Source organism: Polychytrium aggregatum (genome assembly GCF_025602895.1).
Source record: "Polychytrium aggregatum strain JEL109 chromosome Unknown BJ171scaffold_17, whole genome shotgun sequence".
Classification (NCBI taxonomy): domain Eukaryota; kingdom Fungi; phylum Chytridiomycota; class Chytridiomycetes; order Polychytriales; genus Polychytrium; species Polychytrium aggregatum.
Window position 1 is genome coordinate 641,840 of NW_026516219.1, and position 22,261 is coordinate 664,100.

General features: G+C 57.7%; 6 protein-coding genes across 6 annotated transcripts; 2 read left to right on the top strand and 4 right to left on the bottom strand.

Annotated features, from left to right (window-relative positions):
* Positions 1–228: 228 nt before the first annotated feature.
* Positions 229–725, bottom strand: BJ171DRAFT_561987 (uncharacterized protein; the record flags this gene model as incomplete). The annotated part of the gene is made up of 2 exons (XM_053113249.1): positions 629–725; positions 229–491 (listed from the first exon to the last, which is right to left on the bottom strand). Exons 1-2 carry the CDS (start codon positions 687–689, stop codon positions 229–231), a joined length of 324 nt encoding a protein of 107 aa, XP_052967011.1. The 5' UTR covers positions 690–725.
* A 484-nt stretch (positions 726–1,209) lies between these two features.
* Positions 1,210–3,279, bottom strand: BJ171DRAFT_474752 (uncharacterized protein; the record flags this gene model as incomplete). Its single annotated transcript, XM_053108759.1, has 1 exon — positions 1,210–3,279. One exon carries the CDS (start codon positions 3,277–3,279, stop codon positions 1,210–1,212), a length of 2,070 nt encoding a protein of 689 aa, XP_052967012.1.
* Positions 3,280–5,273: 1,994 nt separating this feature from the next.
* On the top strand, positions 5,274–7,122 carry BJ171DRAFT_617961 (uncharacterized protein; the record flags this gene model as incomplete). Its single annotated transcript, XM_053115382.1, has 5 exons — positions 5,274–5,610; positions 5,760–6,073; positions 6,236–6,347; positions 6,529–6,699; positions 6,918–7,122. 5 exons carry the CDS (start codon positions 5,274–5,276, stop codon positions 7,046–7,048), a joined length of 1,065 nt encoding a protein of 354 aa, XP_052967013.1. The 3' UTR covers positions 7,049–7,122.
* A 532-nt stretch (positions 7,123–7,654) lies between these two features.
* On the bottom strand, positions 7,655–11,715 carry BJ171DRAFT_504117 (amidotransferase subunit B). The gene is made up of 14 exons (XM_053110934.1): positions 11,290–11,715; positions 11,124–11,200; positions 10,746–10,887; positions 10,529–10,623; positions 10,287–10,387; positions 10,036–10,120; positions 9,805–9,916; positions 9,405–9,534; positions 9,275–9,317; positions 9,032–9,172; positions 8,883–8,920; positions 8,591–8,709; positions 8,217–8,368; positions 7,655–8,054 (listed from the first exon to the last, which is right to left on the bottom strand). The coding sequence occupies exons 1-14, from the start codon at positions 11,639–11,641 to the stop codon at positions 7,908–7,910; spliced, it is 1,734 nt and encodes a 577-aa protein (XP_052967014.1). The 5' UTR covers positions 11,642–11,715; the 3' UTR covers positions 7,655–7,907.
* Positions 11,716–13,523: 1,808 nt separating this feature from the next.
* BJ171DRAFT_581615 (uncharacterized protein) lies at positions 13,524–13,939 on the bottom strand (the record flags this gene model as incomplete). The annotated part of the gene is made up of 2 exons (XM_053114117.1): positions 13,524–13,668; positions 13,824–13,939. The coding sequence occupies 2 exons, from the start codon at positions 13,937–13,939 to the stop codon at positions 13,524–13,526; spliced, it is 261 nt and encodes an 86-aa protein (XP_052967015.1).
* Positions 13,940–14,958: 1,019 nt separating this feature from the next.
* BJ171DRAFT_459084 (acetyl-CoA synthetase-like protein) lies at positions 14,959–22,193 on the top strand. Its single transcript, XM_053108398.1, has 11 exons — positions 14,959–15,583; positions 15,936–16,061; positions 16,230–16,397; positions 16,481–16,898; positions 17,037–17,228; positions 17,383–17,587; positions 17,703–18,350; positions 18,688–18,978; positions 19,183–19,323; positions 19,488–19,765; positions 19,867–22,193. Exons 1-11 carry the CDS (start codon positions 15,059–15,061, stop codon positions 21,702–21,704), a joined length of 4,830 nt encoding a protein of 1,609 aa, XP_052967016.1. The 5' UTR covers positions 14,959–15,058; the 3' UTR covers positions 21,705–22,193.
* Positions 22,194–22,261: the final 68 nt, after the last annotated feature.

A 22,261-nucleotide genomic window follows, 5' to 3' on the forward strand; every position in this document is an offset into this window, starting at 1 on the left:
GACACTCCAGGCCGGGCGGATGTGAACTGCTCCGGGCCGCTGCGGACTCCTATGAGCCGCAAGATGCAACCTCAGACGACTCTCTGCGTCACTCTGTCATGCGGATTGCCCACGGTATTGACCCGCGAGGCAGCTTTCCGCTGTGGCAGTTTCGGCGTCCTCTGCGCATCCCAGCGAGCAAGTACTGCTGCGATCCTCAGGGAAGAGCCGCAGATTCCCGCTGTTTATTCAAGTAAGCTTTAGCTTGGGATTGTCAAGAAACAGCTCGGTCAGCGGCTGCCAGTCGGTGTCGTTGCCGTAGTTGATCGATTTGAAGAATGCTCCAGCGGCGGCCTCGATTTGCCCCGTCAGGAGAAAGCTGAAGGCGAGCAGATGCTGGGCCTCCCGCTTGGTGCGCTCGTTTCGGAGCGCTGGCGTCACGCACTCGATGACGGAGTGGTAGTCCTTGATTTTGTAGTATCCTCTCGCAGCATACAGCCATCCGATGGCATCTGGAGAAAACAGTGCATCGTGTCGTGCGCGCGGCATATTGCAGAGCATCAGTCAATGCCAGATGCTGCAATGGCATGCCATCGGACTCGCACGGGCGGCTCGCTTTCGACCAAGCTACTCCTGAATTCCAGATTACCTTTCGGACAGAACCCGACTGTTTCGGTCAAGTGCTCGCGTACCGACTTTCGCTCGCTCATTCGTTGGGAAGTGCGTTTGGAGCTCTTGTCTGGGCAAAACAGCGGCGCCCGAGCCCAACATTGCCGCCGGTCGCTTGGCAGAGAGGTTCCCGCCCGTTTCAATGGCAGTCACGAGAAGTTCGCTTCCGAATTGGCCACAGAGTACAAGTCTAGTTCACACATCAGCCAAGAACAATACATGCGCAATGCGACCAGCCCTGAACCAGCCAACCATACATTCACGCCCTTCCCCTCTGTCCCCGCAGCATGGAGCCGTAGAAGTGCAAATGCAGAATGGTGTAAGGCGACTTCTCTGCTACGATGGGTGGATGAAACCGACGGCAACAGCAGTAACGGATCAATTGCGTCACGGCGATTCAACAGAGACGTTTGATAGACCGCTCGTGTTGGATGCAGATGATGCCTTCAGATGGTGCGAACAAGTGTGTATTCGGCGGGATATATATATCGGTTGGTTTTAGTAAAGCATAGTGTATAGTGTACAAGACAGCAAAATATGGATCCAGCTTCGGCCAGCCTGTTATGATCGGAATTTGAGACACGTTATCGTCTCGATCTCGTAGTACTGGTCCTTCATAACCCTTTCAAAGTTGCTCAAGTCGTAGTTCTGGAATATGCCGTCGGCATACCACCAATCGCTTGGTATCCGGCGCGGACTAGGGCCTGGATGTAGCATATGGCCCTTTGGATAAAAGTGCAGATTGCCCGGCGGCATCGGCTCTTCCCATAGCGGTCCCAGATGGAGACGTGGCGGATGAACCGAAAAGGGGAAATGCCCCGTTACTGCGTGAAACTGGGCTTGGGGATGCATCATGGGCTCGCCGTGGAAGGGTAGTCCTCCTGCGGCGATGGAGCCGGCGTTTGCGCGGATCGCCGACAGCTCCTCAACAAAATGCGAGGCGTGCTTTGGTGCGATTGCGTACGGCGGGCAGCCCTGTGGGAACTCAGGATGTGCCATGCTCGTGAACTTGCTGGGCGGGAAGGCTCCGCCGTGGTGAGGCCCGAATTGCAGGCCGATCGGCGGGCCAGTACCGGGAGGCAGCGCCGAGGGCTGGGTCGTTGGCATAACCATCGCACCAAGCCCACCGGGTACGCTCGGTCCGTTGGGGACCAGGGACAGGTTTTGAGGAGCATGTCCTGTCAAGGCAGCGATGACAGATCTATCCACGCTCGGCGGCTGTCGGTCCACTTCTGATATGCCGCGCCCATGCAGTTCGCCGCGATGCTGATGGTGGTGGTGGATGTCGGCCATCATGGAGTGGCTTTGGCGAAGCACTTGCTCATCGGGGAACTCGGCTCCGCCCCCAAGTCCGCGGAGCCTATCGTCGTCTGCACACTTTGTCGAGAAGCCAAGATCGTGAGAAAGTCCAGCGAGACCGTCGAGCCGTTGAGCGTGTGGCGAAGGCTGGCGATAGCCGACCGGCATCGACATGGGATGCAGTAGCTGCGGATCGTACGTTGAGTGCTCGTTGGATAACCGTTCGGGCGGAACATGGACCAGCGACGATACAGAATGAACCAGTCGGTTTGGACCAGTTGGTATATCACAGCCGACTCTATTGATCACCTTGGTCATAGGCTGAAGGCCGTAGTCGAAGCCTGGGATGGGTATATGTCCCTTGGATCTGGCCATGCTGCGGGTAAACTGACTAGCATCCAGACCTCGGGGAGGAAATGTGTCGCCACCCAACGGCCGGGTGTAGAGAACTTGATCCTGGCGGAAGCTGTGTGAGCGCGACAGGGACATGCCTGTTGGCGAGAGCTCGCTAGACATGGAGGGCCCCAAGATGGGAATGACCCCAGCACCGCAATGCTCCGGCGAGGTTGTCATGCCAGCATGTGGATCGACAGAGTCACTTGGGACAAACTCGAATCGGTCAGCCTGAGTAAGGGCATCCAGCGACTGGGGACGCGCAGGAGCAGACGCTCGTCCTTCATGCCCTGGATCAGCTGGAGTTTGGTCGTGGGCAGCAATGGCCGAGCCCGGGAAGGCACGTTGTGAGGCAGGTTGCGGCGCTGCCTGAGAATCGCCGGTGTCCTTGCGGTGGTATGGATGGGTCTGCCCCTTGGCTGCTTTGGTGTGACTCCTTCGCTTTGGAGGATTGTATCGGTCGACGAGCTTTATTTCGTTCATTTGATCGAGCTGGGCGATGGCCTCAGCGATCCTGGGGTCCAGCGAAGGGTTGAACATTTCCGAGACGCAGCTGGAGCTGTGGGTTCCCGAGGTATTCGAGCCAGAGGCGGAGGCAGAGGCAGAACCTGAGCCTGAGCCTGAGTGGAGGGTCTCGTCTGCAGAAGACGATGTGTCTTGGCATGAGTTGCTTGTTTGGAGTGGAGCCGGGAGGTTGTCCCGGCAGGGGTCTTCAGGGGAAGTTGTTTCCGGCTGGGGTACTGGCGCAGCGTCACCCCCTGACAGCTCGGCAGGATGAGCCAAGGCCGGGTCTTGCATGGGCTCGGAGCCTTGAATGATCGTCGCATCAGTATCACTCTTCGGAGACGAGGCATCGCATTGATGCTTTAGTGAAGCTGGCGGATCAACGGGGCTCGTAGAGGGGGCCTCCTCTTGTAACGTGAGCGAGTCAATGTCCATTTCGCTTTACTCGGTAGCCAGGCGCCAGGACTGGCAATCAAGCGCCAAAAGGGGGAACAATTGAGAGAGGAGAGTGGACGAAGAGCGCTTCTGTTGGCTCGGAGGAGACTCGAGCGAGTAACCTTCTCTCGAAAGAGGAGTGGTCTCTCGGTTGGGACGATGAGTCCGTGGGAAGAAGGCCAGTGCCAGAGGAGGCGTGTGCTCGTCGGAACAGTGGGAGCACTAAGAGGAGCCACTTAAACGACAAGCAAAGAGGAGATGAGCGGGATGGGTGGACAGGCCGTCTCAAGAGGGAGCGATGCTGCAGCGGAGGGCTCTGACGAACACCGACAGGAAGTTTTTCTGGGAGCGGGAGGAGGAGCAAGCCCAGTCGCTCAAGGTGTAGATGGGGCGCTCAGGCCCGTTCGCCCGCGCGACAGTAGAGTATATATAGATGGACACTGGAGGCATCGGGATTTAGCGAGAGGATGGGGGGGGGAGGCGGTCGCCGATGAGACTTGCCAATCGCCCACCCGACCAGCCAGGGACGATTCCCGCGACATTGCAGACGGATTTCTCCCAAGGTGGCGCAACGTCCTCAGCCGGGGCAGTCCGGCCTACGTGCGTCCAGGAGTCGTCGCATCCTGTTTGGACGAGTGCGAGAGGGGGGGGGATGACTGCAGAAATGATATCACATATGTCGCTTTCTTTGAATCTTGATTCAGGAGGATGACACACTGCCCCAGTCGGTGTCGATCAATGCTGTGGCGACTGATCCCATTGGATAGCCGCTCGCCCCGTCGGTCAGGCCGCTCTCGTCGATCAAGCACAGAGCCCCGTGTGTTTGCTCAGTGCTGCATCGAGCTGCAAGCGCCACAGCGCATCGAGGTCCAGTGCGAATCCAGCGAGCAGCCAAGGATGCCATCTGCGCTGTAGACGGCAGCGGCCAATACGGGATTGAGCGGCTGATCGGATTGCGTTGCCAGGACCGCATGACAACACGCAGACAGGTGTGGACCGGCCGCACGGGCTTCCAGCATTGAGCTGTGTTGCTTGACCCGCATCGATATGGCATTGAGGGAGGCAGCCGCGGATATATGATCCAAAGTGGTCCGTATATCGCCCAAGCCAAGTATCTTGGTTGAAGGTCTCGTGCGTCAGTTGCCGGCATTCATCGAGCCTCCGAGGCATACTGGAGATGAGATGAAAATTGGCATTCCGGGGGCTCATACCGATGGGTAGCAAGCCGTCAGGCGATGTTGCGTCGAGGACGGCAATCAAAGCGTCCACGAACTGCGAATGGCCCGAGCAGCGCATCTTGACCCGACTCGAGAGTATCGTCCTAGGAGTGTTTGGTGAAGGGCTTGCATGTCGCTGCCATGCTTGGGGCAGATGTTCGCAAGCCGTGCCAAGGGCGCTTGGTCGATGTTGGGAAGCTAGGCCATGTTCGTAGTTACTCCGACATGTTAGCTCGGCGGCCCTGGTAGACATGTGGGATGGGATGCAAGGTCGACCTCGGCTGCACCCGGCCTTTGCCTCTACTCTTGAATGATGGCGACATCATCTGCTGCTTTCTTTGACATCGATCTATCTCTGCCCCGACACTATACGGCGCGACCGTCTTGATCCGTGCACACCACTGATTTGCGGTGCGTGGGCGGCTATGATTGTCGTCACTGCCGGAAGCTGACGGCGGCCGAGGCGGGTGTGAATGGGCTGCTCCATCGCCGGCTACGGTGTGCAGCCGAATCAAATGACATCAATCAATGCGAGGATTGTGCTTTCCTCTGCTCAACACAAAGACGAGCCGCTGCTGTCTGCATACCGGCCAGCTGCAGTGACGCCGGTGGTGCGGTGGCAAGGATCATCGGCATCCGGCCCTCGATAGCCCCAGTTGTGTCTGCTCTCTTTCCCACGCTCATTCTGCACCCAGCCTGGTTCTTCCCCCGGCCACATCCACCGCCGAACCTCCCAAGACATCTCTCTCTCGACCCTCAGTGGCTTCGCAGACTGTCATGACCCTCAAGGAAGAAACCACCTGCATTGCTACGCCTGGCTTTGCGGGCTTTGTGCCTTCGCTCAAGTATCAATTCGGCCTGACCTATGGCAACGCAACCCGCCATATCCTCTCGACCGATCCGTCGCTGAAGCAGGGAAGCATACAGCAGGACCTGCAGAAGCGTTGCCAAGAGCTTCGGGTCACCAACCGAGGTGGGCGGGCAAGTGTAAGCCAGGAGATCCCCTCCAATGGCATGTCGGCCGACGACGACACGACTCTGTGGAAGTCCCGAGGGCATCTGTATGCCACTGGCGATGACAGGTTTTCGTTCCCACCCGTCCCGGGGTATACAGGTAGCTGTGTCAGATCTGGACCGCAAGGGTCGAGAGGAGGCGGAGGCATATCGTTGACTTGGGTGCTCTGTCACCAACTCGCAGCTGTCCATGGGCAACTCGCAGCCGTGCCTTTATGCCCTGCTGACCCGACATAACCACTTGCACAGGCTACATTCCCAGGTCGGAGGAGTACTTTGGGCGCCCGTACGTCGAGACAACCAAGGCATCCTTGAGGGATTTCAAGCGCATGTCCAAGTCCAAGAACGAACTGCCGGGCCGCATCCAGGCCATCAAAGACGAGCCCAAGCCCTCGATCACGATGGCTCGCCAGAGCAAGTCCAAGCCAAGCTTTGCCTATTCGGCCGACTGCAGCCCTATCGATGACATCAGCCCATATCGACTGCCTCAAGAGCATTCACAAAAGACCTTTATCTCGGGATACACTGGATTTGTCCCACGACTGCAGAACCACTTTGGCGAGGTATGTCGGTCCATGCTCAGGACGGCGCTGATGCGAATCGAAGCGAAAATCTCGATGAAATGTATCCATCAGACGAGTGGAGACATGGAGCAACATGACCTGTCTCTCATGCGATTACATTCTGCGTCTTGTTGATGCGTGCACTCACTTTTGAATCGGAAGCCGTACTCGAACAGCGTCCGCAAGGCAATCGATGAGTTCACGGCCCCGTCGTCATCGCGGGACAGCTCTCGGAGCCGTGACAAGGGCACCGTCCACACCCATCCAATCCCAGGTACCGTCAATCGATGGACAAGTAGCAGACGCAGGCATTGGCGACCCTCATCTTTGGTCGTTATCCTCTCTCGTTTCTCATTTTTGAGAGGGGAGGGTTCATTGCCCTTGTTCTATCTGCTGCACCCTCTCGCTCTCGATGCAGATGATGTTTCTCACTTTGCTCTCTCCTGCTTGCACAGGCTTCACCGGATTCATCCCCGGCAGCAAATACGGCTTCGCCACGACCTTTGGCCGCACCACCGAGATTGCATACGACAACTTCAACCACCGAGAGGAAAAGGGTCGGGTTGAGGCCAACGTCCACCCGCCGTTGCCGTCCAAGGACCTATCCAAGACCAACCCGATTCCAGGTTTGTGTGTTCGCTGCTTTCCCTCGGTCGAGAGGGCAGCCACAGGAGAGATCTCCATCCAGGCATGCAGGAAGCCGAGTCTGCCCCCCACCCTGGTGCTCGTGCTTGCTCATCCAATCCTCAGAAGTGCATGCCCTGTCACCGAGTTGGTTGCTTACGAGACACATCCATTGCATCGACCCGACAAATCTTCCGGTATCACCATCTCTATGCGGTAGGCTATCGTGGACACATTCCCAGCTATATTTTCTCGGCCGAGCGATCGTATGGAGTTAGCTCCAAGGAGTGCATCGATCAGTTCCACACTCGTCCGAAAGACGTTGGCGAGAGGCAGTCTCTTGCTTTATAGCTTCTCGGACGCCTTGTTAATATCATAGCGGACAACCGCCCTGGAGCGACATCGACACCAGCAGCAGTAGCAACAACAACAACAGCAACGGCTGCAACAACAACAACCGCTACAACGCACCAACTATATCCGCTTCAGTCAAACCCGGGCGCTCTTTCCTTGGCAGTTCTTTCTTTCTATCATCGTTGTTATTCCGTTTGATGTTTGCTTTGGACCTGACGGACAACTCCTCCACCGACATAAAGTAAGGGACTATCCCAACATGTTTGGAGTCTTTGTCGCAAATACCCCTCTGCGAACCGATCAGCAGTTGAATCAGGGTCCAGTAATTGGAGATGTAGTGGATGGGGGGGGTGCTCGTGGGCACAGAGTGAGAATGTCCTTGTTCTCGATAGGATCGCTTGTCTCAAACACATGGTATGCTGCTTTGATTTTGAGTCACCGGAATAAAATCGCCGCTCAGTTGCACCGCCCAGACACTGATACAGGACACTCAAGGTCAGAACGACACTGCTCACAGGACTCGTCCTTGCGCACACATCGCCACGCTTGCGACCCACGACCATTGTTAACAAAGATGGTGTTGTCGAGTCGATGAGAGACCATGGGCGACCGCTACTCCAGCACGTGCAGTGTATTTGGCTTTTGGAAGAGGCGTAAATCGATCCTGTCACAGTGATGGTGCCGAAGGCGTGAGCGATCGCCGCCATGCCATGATAGGCGAGCTTCATTTCAAATCCCTAACTCTCCCCAGCAACTTGATCGACATATCGTGTTTAGCCCCCGGTCTCGGACAGGACTGACCCATCGTCCTGCAAGACTCAACGTCGAGCAACCAGGGATCGTTCGTGGCGATCGCTCAGAGCTTTTTGGAGGCGTTCAGACCAAGATGCTTCCGAACCAGCTGGTCGACAAGCCCGGGGTTCGCCTTGCCCTTGGTTGCTTTCATGACTTGGCCCACCAGAAAGGCGAGGAGTCTGTCCTTGCCGGCCTTGATTCGAGCGACCTGGCCCACCAAACCATAGCAATGAGCGGGAATCTGCGTTATCGGGTCTGCATCTTCAACTGTCGATTTGATACTGGCCCTGCATCAATTGTGTGTCGACTCCCGCGTTGATCGTGCATCGGGATCGTGCTTTCACCGTCAGCAGCGCCCCATCTGACTTGCCTCTGTTGGGTGTTTATCGATCACTTGGAGAACGAGGGGCTCCAAAAGATCCACATCGCTGACCTGGAGCCAGCCGTGTTGCTCGGCTATTGTCCGGGCATCACCGTCCTCGCCACTGAGAACAGCCACAACGATATCTTTCCCTCGAAGGCCTTCGGATCAACCAGGAATTTGAACGATTCGCCGTGTAGAGTGAAGGAGTGAGGGAACGTCGCGATCATGCAAATGTGGCCCAAACAGAGCTGGGTTGTCGATGGGATCGGGGATAGCAATCGCATAGAGGGCAGAACGGTACCTCGTGCCTCCTTTCCATGTGCTCTACGCGACAAACATTGCACTCTACAGCCCCGCCCCAGGGGTCTACACTGACGTACCACTGACTTTTCCGGTCTCGACAAGATCAATGACTGAGCCAAGGAGCTCGGGCGAGACACGGCACTCCCGCAACTGCGTTCCCTGGGTTTTGATCAGCCCAAAGAGCTCGTTTGTGACCCTATTGCAGCGCAGGTCAGTCGATGATCAGCTGGGCATGTCGGTGGTAGTCAAACCCGACATGATCGTTTCTGCGCCACCGATGATGCCTCCCATCGGCAATGCAGCCAACGAATCTAATAGAAACCATAGTTATGTGGCAATACCAGTGGCAATGGAGATAGGTATGCTTACCAACTCGCAGACTTTTTCTTGTCTCTACCGGCGGCAACCTAGAGTCAAGGACGGGGTGGGCCATGAGCATATCAAGCACCACTGGCACGCCTGCTCATCCAAGGAGAAACATCAGCGCAGCATTCAAGTGCTTGTTTACATCTGCTTGCCTTTTCGTAGTATTCAACGGCGCCAGGCTCGTCCATGAGAACCTCAACCGTTGCCATGGAAAGCTTGTATTCCTGGAGCAGTCGGGATCGCCGGGTGTCGAGTGGCTCAGGCAGGGTAGCCTCGACCGCCGAGATGTACTCCTAGGACGGTGAGAGCACAACGAATGAGCTGGCCGGGTTGAAGGAGAGAGTTGGCGCATCGGTGCGTAGACGAACGGTGTGGACAGACTCTTGGTGACTCACCGATGACAGAGTGATGGGAGGGAGATCCGGTTCAGGCATGTATCTATCAACAGAGACAGTAAATACCAATACGGTGCACTATTACACACAGGGATACGGGCCCGAGGTCCACTGTTGGCTGGGTCCGTACCGGTAATCCTTTGCCTCCTCCTTGCCACGCAGCTTGAATGTCGTTTGGTCCTTTTCGTTGAATCCACGCGTCTCCTGGGCGACCGGGGCGCCGCTTTGGAGCAGTTGAATCTGTCGCTGAACTTCATAGTCTGCATTCGTGGCGTTGATGCAAGCAGAGGCCGAAAGGCGAGGGTAAGCCGAAGCGGGGCCCTGTCAACCGAACACTTGGCGGCTTGCTGCCGCGATCGTATACGTGTCGGTCCGATGTGATCGTATGTGCTCCCACCCGCTCCCAAGGATCGAGGAGTGTTTCTTCGAGGCAACCAGCGTTCGCGGCTGACAGGCGGCCTTTCAATCCCATGGCTGGTCTGCTGCTCATCAGCTTCCTTAGCGGCGATGATGGCGATCACGATCCATACCGATAACGTGCCTGACACCATTGAAGGTCGACACATGCTTGACCTCGGCTCGGGTTCCGAGGGGACCATCTCTGCGTCTTACCGAGACATTGATGTCACAGCGCCACGAGCCCTTGTGTTTCGAACCGGAGATGCAGAGAAGCGATTATGACAACCACTCGCGCTCAGGGAGATTTGTGGCCCGAGTGTAGTGTCCTGATGGTGGGAAATCGGGTCTGGGGCCGCACATACCTCGCTGGTGTCGTTCTTGGAGATGCCGGCATACCAGAGCAGTCGATGGAGTTTTTTCAAAAACGCCACGGCATCTTCTGATGAGCTGATGGGGGTGGGCGACGAGCATTTGGTCAATGTGAAAGAACAGGCATTCCGTTCAGTACGTGCATCAGGGGCACACTTGCACCGCCCGGGCTCAGCGATCGGGCCTGGAGAGCCCCGGTGCACACAGCTCGCTCGTGTCCGACGCCATCTTGGATGAGCCTTACTGAATAGTTGGGGTCGTCACGATCTCGAGTACTGGCACACCAGCCCGGTTGAGGTCAACTAGAGTCCTGTCGCCTGAATCTTGGATGCTCTTTCCAGAGTCCTATCGGCCATGGTAGTAGTGAGTTACAGTGCCCTCCTGTTGATTTCGGTTGTGAGTGTCCTCTTTGAAGGATGCAGAGGAGGACAAGACGCAGGAGGCATCCTAAACAACGTGCACTCCAGTTCTTCACACAGGGCTTACCTGCTCGAGCTGGATCTGGTGAATGCCGATCTGTTTCGCCTGCGCGACCCCATCGTATTCATTCAGGACCAGATGGCCGTCCCGGGCGATGGGTTCTGTCGATGCGGAGCGGGTACATGTCACCGAAACTGCATCTTGCGCCCTGGCGCCACATCCATTGATTGCGACCATCGATTGCGACCATCGATTGCGACCATCGACTGCAGCCGTGGCTCACCCCAGTGTTGTGTGATTTGGAACCCGGCCGGGAGATCCGGATAAAAGTAATGCTTGCGGTCGAACGACGAATGCGGATTGATTGAACACGAAAGCGCCAGCGCCGTCTTGACCGCCAGCTCGACGCACTCGGGATTCAGTCTCTGTAGGATGCCATATACGTGTAAGCGAGCTGCAACAGATGAGCGGCGCTGTCGGTCATGTGAGGGGGGGGAAAGCGAGCCATTTTGATGGGGTTGGGGAGCCGACGAAAGGATGCAATTTCATCGAGCCGATCAACCGAGGAAGCCAAAGCCCCGCCGATATGGGGACCAGACTGATGGCGGCGGTCGGGCGCAGGATCAAGGTGTCGAGTCGGATGCCGAGGATGTGGTCTTACGGGCAGAGTGCCTGGGAAGGCAGCGTCGATCGGCGAAACGTTGACGTTGGCGGCCACAACTCCAACGTTCAGGGCATCTGGAGACATTGCCATAGGGTCAGCAGGCACGGCGATACTTGGTAAAGTCCGGAACATGGAATCGCCTGCGCTGCTCCAGGATGCTCACCTGAGAACAGCTTGGCTCGGGTGTCCAGCTGAGCATGGACCTCGAGGCCGATAACCGGAATCCAGTCTTGTGTCGACGCTGTCGAGAGCGACGACGATCGGATCCAGTGCGGCGGTGACCAGCCGGAAGCGACATGGATTCGATGCAGATGTCGAGTCCCAGATAGCACCAAGCCGAGCCGGAAGCGATGGCTCATTGCCGTGATGGAAGTGAATGTGGGTCTGGAGAATTGTACAAATGACGAGCAGATTCCGGCCAGTGCTGTGCAGAGCTTGGGCAGATCTTGGGCAGATGCTGGTGGATCTTGGGCAGAGATGCATCCGCGATCCCGAAGCCGCGGAAATCGAAACATGCGAGGCTCGCTGCCAAACGACGGTCTCTTGACTCACGGACGATCCTCACGGACGATCCCCACAGACAATCCTCATGCCGCTATTGATCTGCTGCCGCGGACACAAGGGGAGAGACACCCTCTCGACCTACTGGTTCGTTGCGTCGGCAGGATCGCGGTGAGCAGCAGAGCGACAAGTCGTCTGGAGTACCGCTCGACCCTCCCCAATCCCGAATGTCAGGGCAAAGAGGGGCTGGTCGATAAATGCGGATTCAGGAGAACAATACCGTCCTCAATCACTTCTGGCTCTGATCTCAACCCGGCAGCCCGTCCTTGTATGCACATCCTCGCAGACAACGGCAACGGAGCAGGCTCTGACGACGATGGCTCAGTGCACCGAGGAGCTCTGAGAAAGCCGTGCCAGTCACCGGCTGTTGCAGCCAGCCATCGACAAACGGAATTATCGGCCATCAGTACCCTCGACAACAAGCACTTTCGGCCGTCGGTGCCATCGACCACAAGTACTATCGGCTCAACGGCAGCGGCGCTCTGCAGCCGACGCTCTTCACGATCAGTATTACCCTCCAGCAATTCTCTTCAGCGACCCTCGCTGGCAGAACCAGACCAGAACCAGAACCAGAACCAGAGCCGTATCCGTCATTACCGACAAACACATTTACTCCCAGCTTAAACCATTCCCTCCACGAACGAGTCGCCTCTTGCGCGACCCTGGTGTTCTTGAACAATTTGCCTCCCTCGCATATCGAGCCATATTCACAATGAATACAACCGCCACGGCATACAGCATCAAGCGATCCAAAGGTGCCTTTGGGAATCTGCCGTCGTTTGCGTGCACCTCGACATCGAGCGAACCACCGGAACCGATGGTCTCTACGTTGATATACGGGCCGCAGCCCATCCGCCCCCTCTGGATCTCATTCCTTGACGAGACTATGGAAAGAGTAGGCTCGGCCTTGTCCACAGTACCGTCGCTAGCATCGGTAAGCAGAGCGTTCCCGCAGTCATCTGTCGTCCAGCGAGGATGGCGGGCACCTTCGGGTATCCATCCCAGGCAGATTTGTGCCGCCGGCTCACAGGCGTTTGTCTCAGAATCCCCCAGAGATCGTCCGGGACCTGGACTTTGTCGACGGGCTCCATGCCGGCCGCTGGTCAGGGCGCCGGCTGTCGATCGACTTTCTTCTCAACGGCCCAGGCATTGCAGCGGTGTCGGGACATACAGCCAGTCGCTGTTTTGAACAAGAAATCCAGGCGATGCATCCAGGCGGCTATCATGGCCACTACGGCCACCAGAACCGTAAGTATCGGTGGGCCCGAGCAACCCCGGTCCAGATGCTGCGGCACCATGCGAATCGAGACGAGACTATCGCCGGTGAATGCCGTGCGGGTTCAAAAGCATTCTCACCGGCCTGGTGTTCTCCAAATCGATGCAGATACCTCTCTGGAATTGCGGAGCAAGCGCAAGTCGATATCATCGACCAGCACTCCCGTCGGATACGGCTCGGAAGCTCCCACCAAGCGTGTGCGTCTGCAATAGAAACACTCGCCGGGCAGGTCATGGCCCAAAGGCTCCCGCCATGAATCGCTCGACCATCCCAAAGATACCGTTGACATCGTGGAAACAGCGTGCGTGGCCAGAAATACACTACGAAATTTCACGATAAAAGCCATGATCCAAGTCCTGGTTCGCGATGGAGGCAGTCGGTAGAGACAGTCGTGTTGCATGCACGGTGGAACAGAGCTTTGGGGGCCGTTGGGGCGACCAAATGGAGAGGTATGCTGTTGTGCCGCAGGATTGTCCGCTCGGGACAAGCGATACGGGGACGGCCTGCGCGGACATGGGTGAGGATGAATGCACGCTGATCTGTTGCGGAGGTGGGCGGCATCACCATCGGTCGATCTGGATGTGGCGGACATCTTGAGAGCGGATCTCGGCTGCCTTGTAGGTCCCGAACGGGCTCTGCATATCCCGAAGAACGAACCCATCGAGACCGGCGTTGGTGCTGCAGAGAACTCCACTCACGGTTGTCCTAGTGGAAAGGGAACCCGGCAAGGAGACCCAGGACAGAGGGGGAGGAGCATCAGAAGAGGGGAGTGGCGGGTTCAGCCAGGCTTAATCTCGAGGAAACGGCCGTGCGATGCAAGTGCAGGCCAAGCGATCGAGGCTGGCTCAGGCGAGGTTTACCCTTGGTACAGTCCCAGCTCGGCCTGGGGCTTTGCTCGCAGCAGAGCCGACCACAGGAGCAGCGAGTTTTCCCTCTGGACAAATGCCGAATCGGTGCTGGGCACAGGCTGGGACATGGCGATGGATTCGGGTGTGAATCGATTCTGAAGGGGATTGATCGGGTGCGATGAGGACGAAACTGGACACGGCATTGGCGAAGACGGCAAAGCCCACGGCCGGCACAAGAGCCTGGCGACCGACGAGCACCGGACGCAGCGCAAACGGTCATGGATTCGTGGTTGACCCAGGCTCTGCCGACAGAGCGAATGTTCGTTGTACTACTGCTGCTGCTATTACTACTTTAACGTCAACTTCGGCTTCAATTTCAAATTCAACTTCATTCAACTTGCCATCGATGCCTGCGTGTGTCAGTTGGCAATCGATGCGACCCGCATAACCCCAATCGACGACCGCGATCCGCTGAAGCGGATGTGGTTACCAAGGACTTGCATGCGCTTCCGATTCATCCGGCGCAGACTCGACGTCGATGCAATGGGCAGCCGGGTTTCGCTCAGCCGTCGCCGCTGTCTCTTGTTGATTGGTTTTTTTCGATGTTGGCGACGACCTCGAATGCCTTCTGTCATTTGCGCCAATGCAACCGAGCCGGAAAACTGCCGATCACGCCGTTTTACCGCCATGGATTTCTGCCTGCCACTTTGTTTCCCGTCCGCCAGTGTCGATGTCCAGGGCCCTTGGGCGTGTACAGTCTGCGCCGGCACAGTAACCACGAGGCAAACACATTGGGTGCCGCGATAGCACCAACAATAACAACAACAATATCGACAGCAGTAACAACAGCAGTAACAACAGCAATGACATTTGCGACTGCACCTGGGATGACAAACACACTCGCTGCAAACTCAATACCTCGCTCGCCAATGCACCCGCAGCACACCCTTGCTCGCTTTCCTGCCTTTGCCGCCTCATCGCCACCACCCCGCACGGCCTCGGCCTTCCTTGCCTCCTTCTGTTTGCCGCTCCGAGCCTGTCCCCCAGCGCTTTGTTGTGCTGCCCCCCCCCCAGTTCATTGCTTGTCCGCGCCGGTCGCTATAAAATCCGGGTGCTTGCGTCTTCGGCGCCGCTATGAACATTTCTTCATCCTCAATCCCAACTCCGGCTCCTCTGGCTCTGCTGGCTTCCCCTGCTGCTTGCGATCACATCCTTCGTTGCGGCCACAGTCCAGCAACTTCCTCGGGATGCCTCCCAACATCCAGATCAACGTGCCCGTGGCCGAGCCCACAGCCAGCCTCGACTCTGACTATGTCATGTCTCGGCCAGAACGCTCCCTCACCCGCCGATCGATCCGCTCGGTACGGTCAGGCAAGATGAGCCTTGGCAGACCCAAGCCCGGGACGCAGTTCCTGGGTGTCCAGGTCCAAGACGAGCTCCAGAGCCAAGGCGTCCAGACCCTCCACCAGCTCTTCCGGGATACCCCCAACGTCGCCATCGCCACGGCCGACCCCAGCCGCAGAACCCTCACTCACCAGGCGCTCAAGTCGTTCATCTCCAGCGGCCTCGACATTGAAAAGTTTGGCCTGCTGCCCAATGCCCGCATCGGCATTGCTCTGCCGGAGGGCCCCGAGCTCGCCGTGTGCCTCCTGACCGTCATGACCTATGCCACTGCCGTTCCTGTCAACTTCAACATGACCGACGAGGAGATCTGCTCCGAGGTCTCGCGGCTGGGCTCCAAGGCAATCGTGCTGCCTGCCTCTCGCCTCACGGTAAGATTGCGGACGATGCAGCGCGCTGCTGCTGGTTGGTCTTGTGTTGCAGGCATGAGCTGTGGCCCTGGGGTTGGCGCTGCCTTGGCTGGTCCCACCAGACACAACGCCTGTGGCTGCCGTCTTCGTCCGCCCCGGGCGGCTTACCTGGGGCAGCGCCTCCCTTATCTTGGCTCTGGCTCTCATCGCCCCTGGCAATCAGCATGGGCCGTGTCTGTTGCATCGACACCGTGATCCGTCTCGCGCCGTTGTTATTCGCTGCAGTCGATGGCCACCACTGTTGTGTGCTCACTCTCTCTCTATCGATGCCTGCAACGTCTCGCCTCCCCATTGCCTCATGCTTTTCCACCAGGATGAGTTCCTCGACAAGCTGAGCTGGCACAATCTCTCCGTCCTGGTCCTGACGCCCTCCACCGAGGTCTGCGGTCTGTTCACGCTGCAGATCCATGAGGGATCCAAGCACGAGGATCCGCTCAAGGTTCGTCCAGTGTCTCCCGCATCGCCGTCTCCCACGCTTGCACTCTCGCTCGGCCGTGTCCGCAGTACTCCTATTTGCGTGCCTGTCCCGTCGGCTCAGGCATCTGTCCGCTGCATCCGACCATGTCTCGGCTCCCAGTAACCTCTTGTATCTGCTGATGTTGTGCAGCGCTTCTCGACCATGTTCAGTGCCCGCACCAACAACTACTCTCGCCTGACCGACTACGGCATGGTCCTCGCCACCTCCGGCACCAGCGGCAACAAGAAAACCGTCCCCTATACCCTGGAGACCCTGATCGTCGGTGCCCGCTGCGTCTCGAGCTCATGGAATCTCACGGTACGCTACATCCCGTCCTCTCGTGTCCTTGGCGGCCTGCTGTCACTCATGAGCTGCCCACTAAACCCCACGCTCAACACCAGGAATCCGACGTCAACCTCAACATGATGCCCCTCTATCACGTCGGCGGCATCGTCCGCAACCTGCTTGCCCCCATCCTCAGTGGCGGCGCCGTCATCATCACCAAGGGCTTTGACCCCGTGGTCTTTTGGGAGCTCGTCGACGGCAAGGACACCAGCGTTCGCCCCACATGGTATTACGCCGTGCCTACGATGCACCATGCCATTCTGCAAGAGGGCGGCAGCCGCGATGCGACCAGCTGCGGCATCCGCATGATCGCCAATGCTGGCGGCGGCCTCCTGCCGTCGCTGGCTGAAGAACTGCGTCGCTTCTTTGCCTGCACGGTGCTACCCTCCTACGGCATGACCGAGTGCATGCCCATCGCCACTCCGCCACAAGGATATGCCCTCGAGCGGCCTGGAACATCTGGCGTCTCCGTCGGTATGTAGCTGAGTGCAGACCAGCATCGGGTGCTCTTGCCGGCCGGTCGCGCCGTCCATGTTCTGTCGCCGTTGGTTGGACCACAAACGAGTGTGATTGTATGGTCGAGTCCCAACAGTCCTCCTCTGGCGCTCCTAGGTCCCGAGATTGCCATCTACGACTCCGAAAGCAACCCGTGCTCGCCGTTTGTCGTCGGCAACATCATGGTCCGTGGCGCACCCACCTTCGGCGGATACGAGAACGACGTCGCCGCCAATGCCAACTCGTTCACGCGCGACGGCTTCTTCAACACCGGCGACATGGGCTACCTCGACAACGATGGCTATCTGTGTGAGTATTCGACGCTGGCAGGGATTCCGGCGTCAGCGCTGACAACCGGTGGCTCGGACCAGTGCCTCCCACGGTCCTGGCTCCTGCCGCCCTTGCTTGTTTGGCTCCCGCCACCCCAGTTCCTGACGCAACTGCATCCGTACCCTTCATCCAGATATCACTGGCCGCTCCAAAGAAGTCATCAACCGAGGCGGTGAGATCATTTCTCCCGTCGAGGTCGAGGACGCCGTGATCAAGCACCCCAAGGTCCGCGAAACCATCGCCTTTGTCGTGCCGCATGATGTCCTGCAAGAGACCATCGGTGTGGTCATAGTCTCGACCAACCCAGCCTCCAGAGTCGACCTGGTGCAGCTGCAGAGGTATTCGTCGTCGCTGACTTGTGTGTGCGGTGCCATCGACATGAAGCAGTGTCTGACCGTCGCTGCATTGGACTCGCTGCCCACTTCCGTCTCATGCGCAACTCGTTCGTCGCAGCTTCGTCTCCAAGAGCCTCCATCCCTCAAAGTGGCCTCAGCTCATCGTCTACATGGATGCCCTCCCCAAGAACCAGAACAACAAGCCCCTCCGCATCAATCTGGCCAAGCGCTGCGGCATTCCCGAGCAAACCGACCAGGTGCCGATGACCCGTCGCCTGTGGGATGCCGTCTGCCCACCCAAGACAGCGTCCCTTCAAGAGCCGATTCCGACCACGCCGGTGGTCATCTCGTACGAAAGCAGCCTCAAGCATATTAAGGCCTTCCCCGGCATCGTCGACGCCGTCTATGTCAAGACCAGCCCCGAGGACGACGACATCACCATGTTTGTGCAGACCTCGCTGAGCATTGGCGAGCAGGACATTCGAGAGTCACTCGCCCCGCTGGTTCACTCCTACGAGATTCCCAAGGACATTATCGTCGTCGATGCGCTCAAGAAGAACCCTGACGGCTCATTCGACACCGAGGCTCTCCATGAGATCATCCGCAACAAGGGCATCGACGAGTCCAAGCTCACCGAGGTCGAGCTGGGCATCTATGCCATCTTCAAGGAGGTCCTGCAAGTGGACAAGGTTCCGAGCATCAACTCTGACTTTTTCGAGCTCGGAGGCGGGTCGCTCAAGGCTGGCCGGGTCGTTGGCTTGATCAGGTACGCATCGAGTTAGATCGGGTCGAGTGATGCACGGATTGGCTCTGCCAATGCCCCTGGGTCGAGTGCATCCCGCTGTGGAGCATGCTCTTGATAGAGCTCGGCACCATTTGCGGGCGGCCTGGCTGAATGGCAGACTACCGAGGCCATGTCTTGCGGTCGCTGAGCAGCGGGCCTGGGAATGTCGAGTGATTCCACCCAGCACACAACGTTTTGCCATGCCATTCCTCCACACCATACCCGCCACACCATGTCATATCACACCGTACCCGCCGCACATACTCCTTGCATCCTACTAATCGCTCCTGATCCATCTCCTCCACCAACGACGCTGCAGAAAGCAGTACGACGTCAACATCCCTGCCATGGAAATGTTCCAGCACAGAACCATCGCCAGCCTTGCTGCAGTGGTCACGGAGAAGCAAGTCCTCCAAAACTCGGCCTCCAACCGAGCTGTCAAGCGAAAGCTGAGCCAGAAGGCGCGAGTCAAGGGCCGCTCGTCGACCAACCTTGGTGCCCTGATCTTCCAGCTTTTGCCGATCACAGTGTTCCGCCCTATGCAAAAAGCCATCACCTGGCTTGTCTTTGTCAACTGCCTGCTTGTCCTTGACCGCTTCTTCCGCCACATGTGGCTCCAGACCAAGCCCGTCACTCACCCCGTCATTGGCAGCAGCGCGTTCGTGATGTTTGATGTGATCGGCAATGACACAACGACTCCCGACGCCGGCCCGACGTCACCCATTGTCGATCCGTTCCCCGACAACAGCACCTCGCCCTTCCCCGGAAACGGCACAATCTTCACCCCTCCACCGGGCGGCATTCTGGGCTCAAGCACCACCGTCGCGGACAGCTTTGCGCGTGTCGGTCAACTTACGGCCGCCATCCTGGTGGCGCATCTGATCATGTGGATTGTTATGCCACTGCTTGCGATCATTTTCAAGTGGATCGTTATCGGGCGATACAAAGCCGGAAGGTGAGTCAGTCTGCTGGTCAGCGGGATGACGGTCCATGAGAGTGTGCAGCACTGCCGTGAGAATGAACAGCACTGCTGAATGCCCAGCGTCACAGCCCCAATGCAATACTGACTCTGAGCCTCTATTATTGCGCCTCGGTACCATTGATGTGCCTGCGTTGCAGCTATCCGCTGTGGGGACAGTACTACATCCGCTGGTGGCTTGTCGACCAAGTGCTCCATCTGACGGGCCGCGGCGTATATGGATCCAGCCCGACCCTCCTCCGGAACTACTACCGTCTTCTTGGAGCCCGGATCGGACGAAATGCCACCGTCGACACCGCTACCAACATTGGCGAGTTTGATCTGATTGATATCGGCGACAACTGTATCCTGGAAAGCGCACGAGTCCGTGGCTTCTGCATGAAGACAGGCAGAATGGTCCTCGGCGAGATTCTGATTGGTAAGCCGCGATGGCCTTGTGCCCTTTGCCTAGCTGTGGTGAACATAGTGGCCGGGACAGTGCTGTCTATCCGCTGTGTTCTAACAGACCCACTTGCACAGGCGACAATTCGGTACTGAACGTCAAGACGACAGTTGCCCCCGGCCATGTTGTCTCGCCGGGCACGGTCTTCCCTCCACTCGGCAGCTCCCACGAGCTCAAGGACACCTCGCCTCGCTTCAAATCCATCGCCCGGTCGCGCCTTCGCTCGCCGCACTTCCTGACCGTCCTGCTCGTCGGCTGGCCGATTGTCGTGATCCTGAACCTGATCGCCATGGTGCCGTGGATGGGAATGATCTATCTCCTGACACAACAGCCATTTTCTGGGTCGGTTTCGGCCGATCAGAGCTCGTTTGCCCAGATTGTCAACTACTTTGCGTCGCCGTACCGTATCATGTACCACTTTTTTGCCCTCGGGGTTCGATCGATCGTCTCGCCCTTCATCTATCTATTCCTGTGCATCGCAGTCAAGCGCCTGCTGATTGGCAAGTTCAAGGCCGGACGACTCAGCAACACCAACTGGGATGCCTTCCGCCACTGGCTGTGCAAGAAGCTTTTTGCCGACGGCACTCTCTGCGGTGTCTACCATCTCATCGGCCGCCACTACGAGCTCACCAGCATGATCTACCGCGCTCTCGGCGCCAAGATCGGCAAGCGCATCTACTGGCCCGGCACATCCCTTCACCTCTACGAATTCGACCTGTTTGAGGTCGGCGACGACGTCGTCTTTGGCTCGCGCACGCATGTCATCTGCACCGACAGCGAGGAATCGGCCCACATCCGGATCGGCCCAGGCGCCATGATTGCGGACCGATGCGTGCTCCTGCCTGGCACAACTGTTGGACAGGAGTGTGTCATGGGATCGGGAGCGCTCTCCAAGCCCCACACCGAGTATCCCGCCGGCTCGGTCTGGATCGGTAGTCGAAACGGAAGTGCCGTGCTGTGGGACCAAGGCGACCCCAACAAGCTCTCGCACGATACAACCACACCCTTTGGCAAGGCTTTCTACAACCGCAAGGCCACCTTCCATGTGATCCCCATGTGGGCATGCGTGCTCTACAGCATCGTCTGGGAGATCTTCCGGTCGATGTACTGGGGCCTCTCAATCATCGGAGCCATCTTGGTGGCAGATCAGTTCTACATTCAAGATATCGACACAAGCCCCATGCCGCAGGATGTTGCCGGCTATCTCATCATCATCGCCTCGGTCATGGCGATCTTTAGTGTCCAAGTCTTCGTGGCGCTGTGGATCGAGGTCGTGACCAAGTGGATTCTCTTTGGCCGCCGCAAGCCCGGATCGTACAACTGGGACCAGTCGTCGTACTGCCAGCGCTGGCAGATCCTGATCACCGTCAACACCCTGCGCGAGGAGCTCCTGGACTGCCTGCGTGGCTCATGGTACATTGTGGCGCACTTCCGAGCCCTGGGCTGCAAGATCGGCAGTCGGGTGTGTCTCTATCCGACCGGCGGCGACCCGATGATGACCGAGCCGGACCTGGTGCGCATCGGCGACGATGTCTGCATTGACGTTGCCAGTGTTGTCTGCCACATCAACAGCCGCGGCCAGTTCTCACTCAACCCGCTGGTCATCGGCGACGGCAGTGTTCTTCGCGCCGAGTCGCGGCTCCTCTCGGGTGCCGAGATGGAGGAGGACTCGACGCTGCTGGAGCACACCCTCGTGGTCAGCGGCGAGCTGGTCGAGAACGGCTCTGTCTGGCAGGGCTGGCCCGGCGCAAGTGTTGAGATGACTGAGGAGGACCAGCGTATGGCGACCGAAGTTGCGTCTCGCCGCCTCTCGATGGTCGAGGCTCAGGAGTTTGCCCGCAGGAACAGCACCAAGAGCACCAGGAGCGTCCGCCGACGCACCAGCTATGCCTCGGGCACATTCCAAAAATACTGAGCGTCACTTGTTTCTCCCCCTCCCTCGCCTTCCCGCCTGTTGGCGCTATCACCCCAACTATCGTAGCTTTGCCTTTTTCATTTTGACTAGTTGTGCTTTGACCTCTATTGCTCATCTGAACGCAGCTCGTACACCATATACCTCCACTTTCTATATCTTGTCGCTCGTTCTTGATCCATCTTACTCCCTCCCCTCTCCATCCCCCTCACTTGTCAGCCGTCCTGAGAGATTTGGTCCGCATCCGGATTGCTGAATCTGTCGCCTTTGAGCGACTCATAAAATGAAACAGGACATCCCCGGTGTCATATAGATGTGTCGGTCCTGTCATCCCGACGAGACAACACAAGAGCTATGGCATTCAAGTGACTGGCTCACTGTACTGTGACTATAACTTGGTGCGGAGAACACCCGTAATGCATTGAGAGCACGCCGATCGAGCACACACTCCCATACAGGTCCCTCTCTGATAGTGGTCGAGCTACTTGAAACATATTGTAGATGCGTGTGTATTCCATTCAAAAACAAAAACGACAACACAGGGTGCCCCATTTCGTCTT

Excerpts from the sequence above, each read along its gene's own strand:
- BJ171DRAFT_504117 (XM_053110934.1), bottom strand. The coding sequence starts at position 11,641 with ATGTTTCGATTTCCGCGGCTTCGGGATCGCGGATGCATCTCTGCCCAA. Across the intron at positions 10,888-11,123 it reads CCTTCCCAGGCACTCTGCCC|AGACTGAATCCCGAGTGCGT; the intron begins GTAAGACCACAT and ends GGCATCCTACAG. Across the intron at positions 9,535-9,804 it reads TGGTGTCAGGCACGTTATCG|ACTATGAAGTTCAGCGACAG; the intron begins GTATGGATCGTG and ends CCACGAATGCAG.
- BJ171DRAFT_459084 (XM_053108398.1), top strand. The coding sequence starts at position 15,059 with ATGCCTCCCAACATCCAGATCAACGTGCCCGTGGCCGAGCCCACAGCC. Across the intron at positions 15,584-15,935 it reads TGCCTGCCTCTCGCCTCACG|GATGAGTTCCTCGACAAGCT; the intron begins GTAAGATTGCGG and ends CTTTTCCACCAG. Across the intron at positions 16,899-17,036 it reads AACATCTGGCGTCTCCGTCG|GTCCCGAGATTGCCATCTAC; the intron begins GTATGTAGCTGA and ends TGGCGCTCCTAG.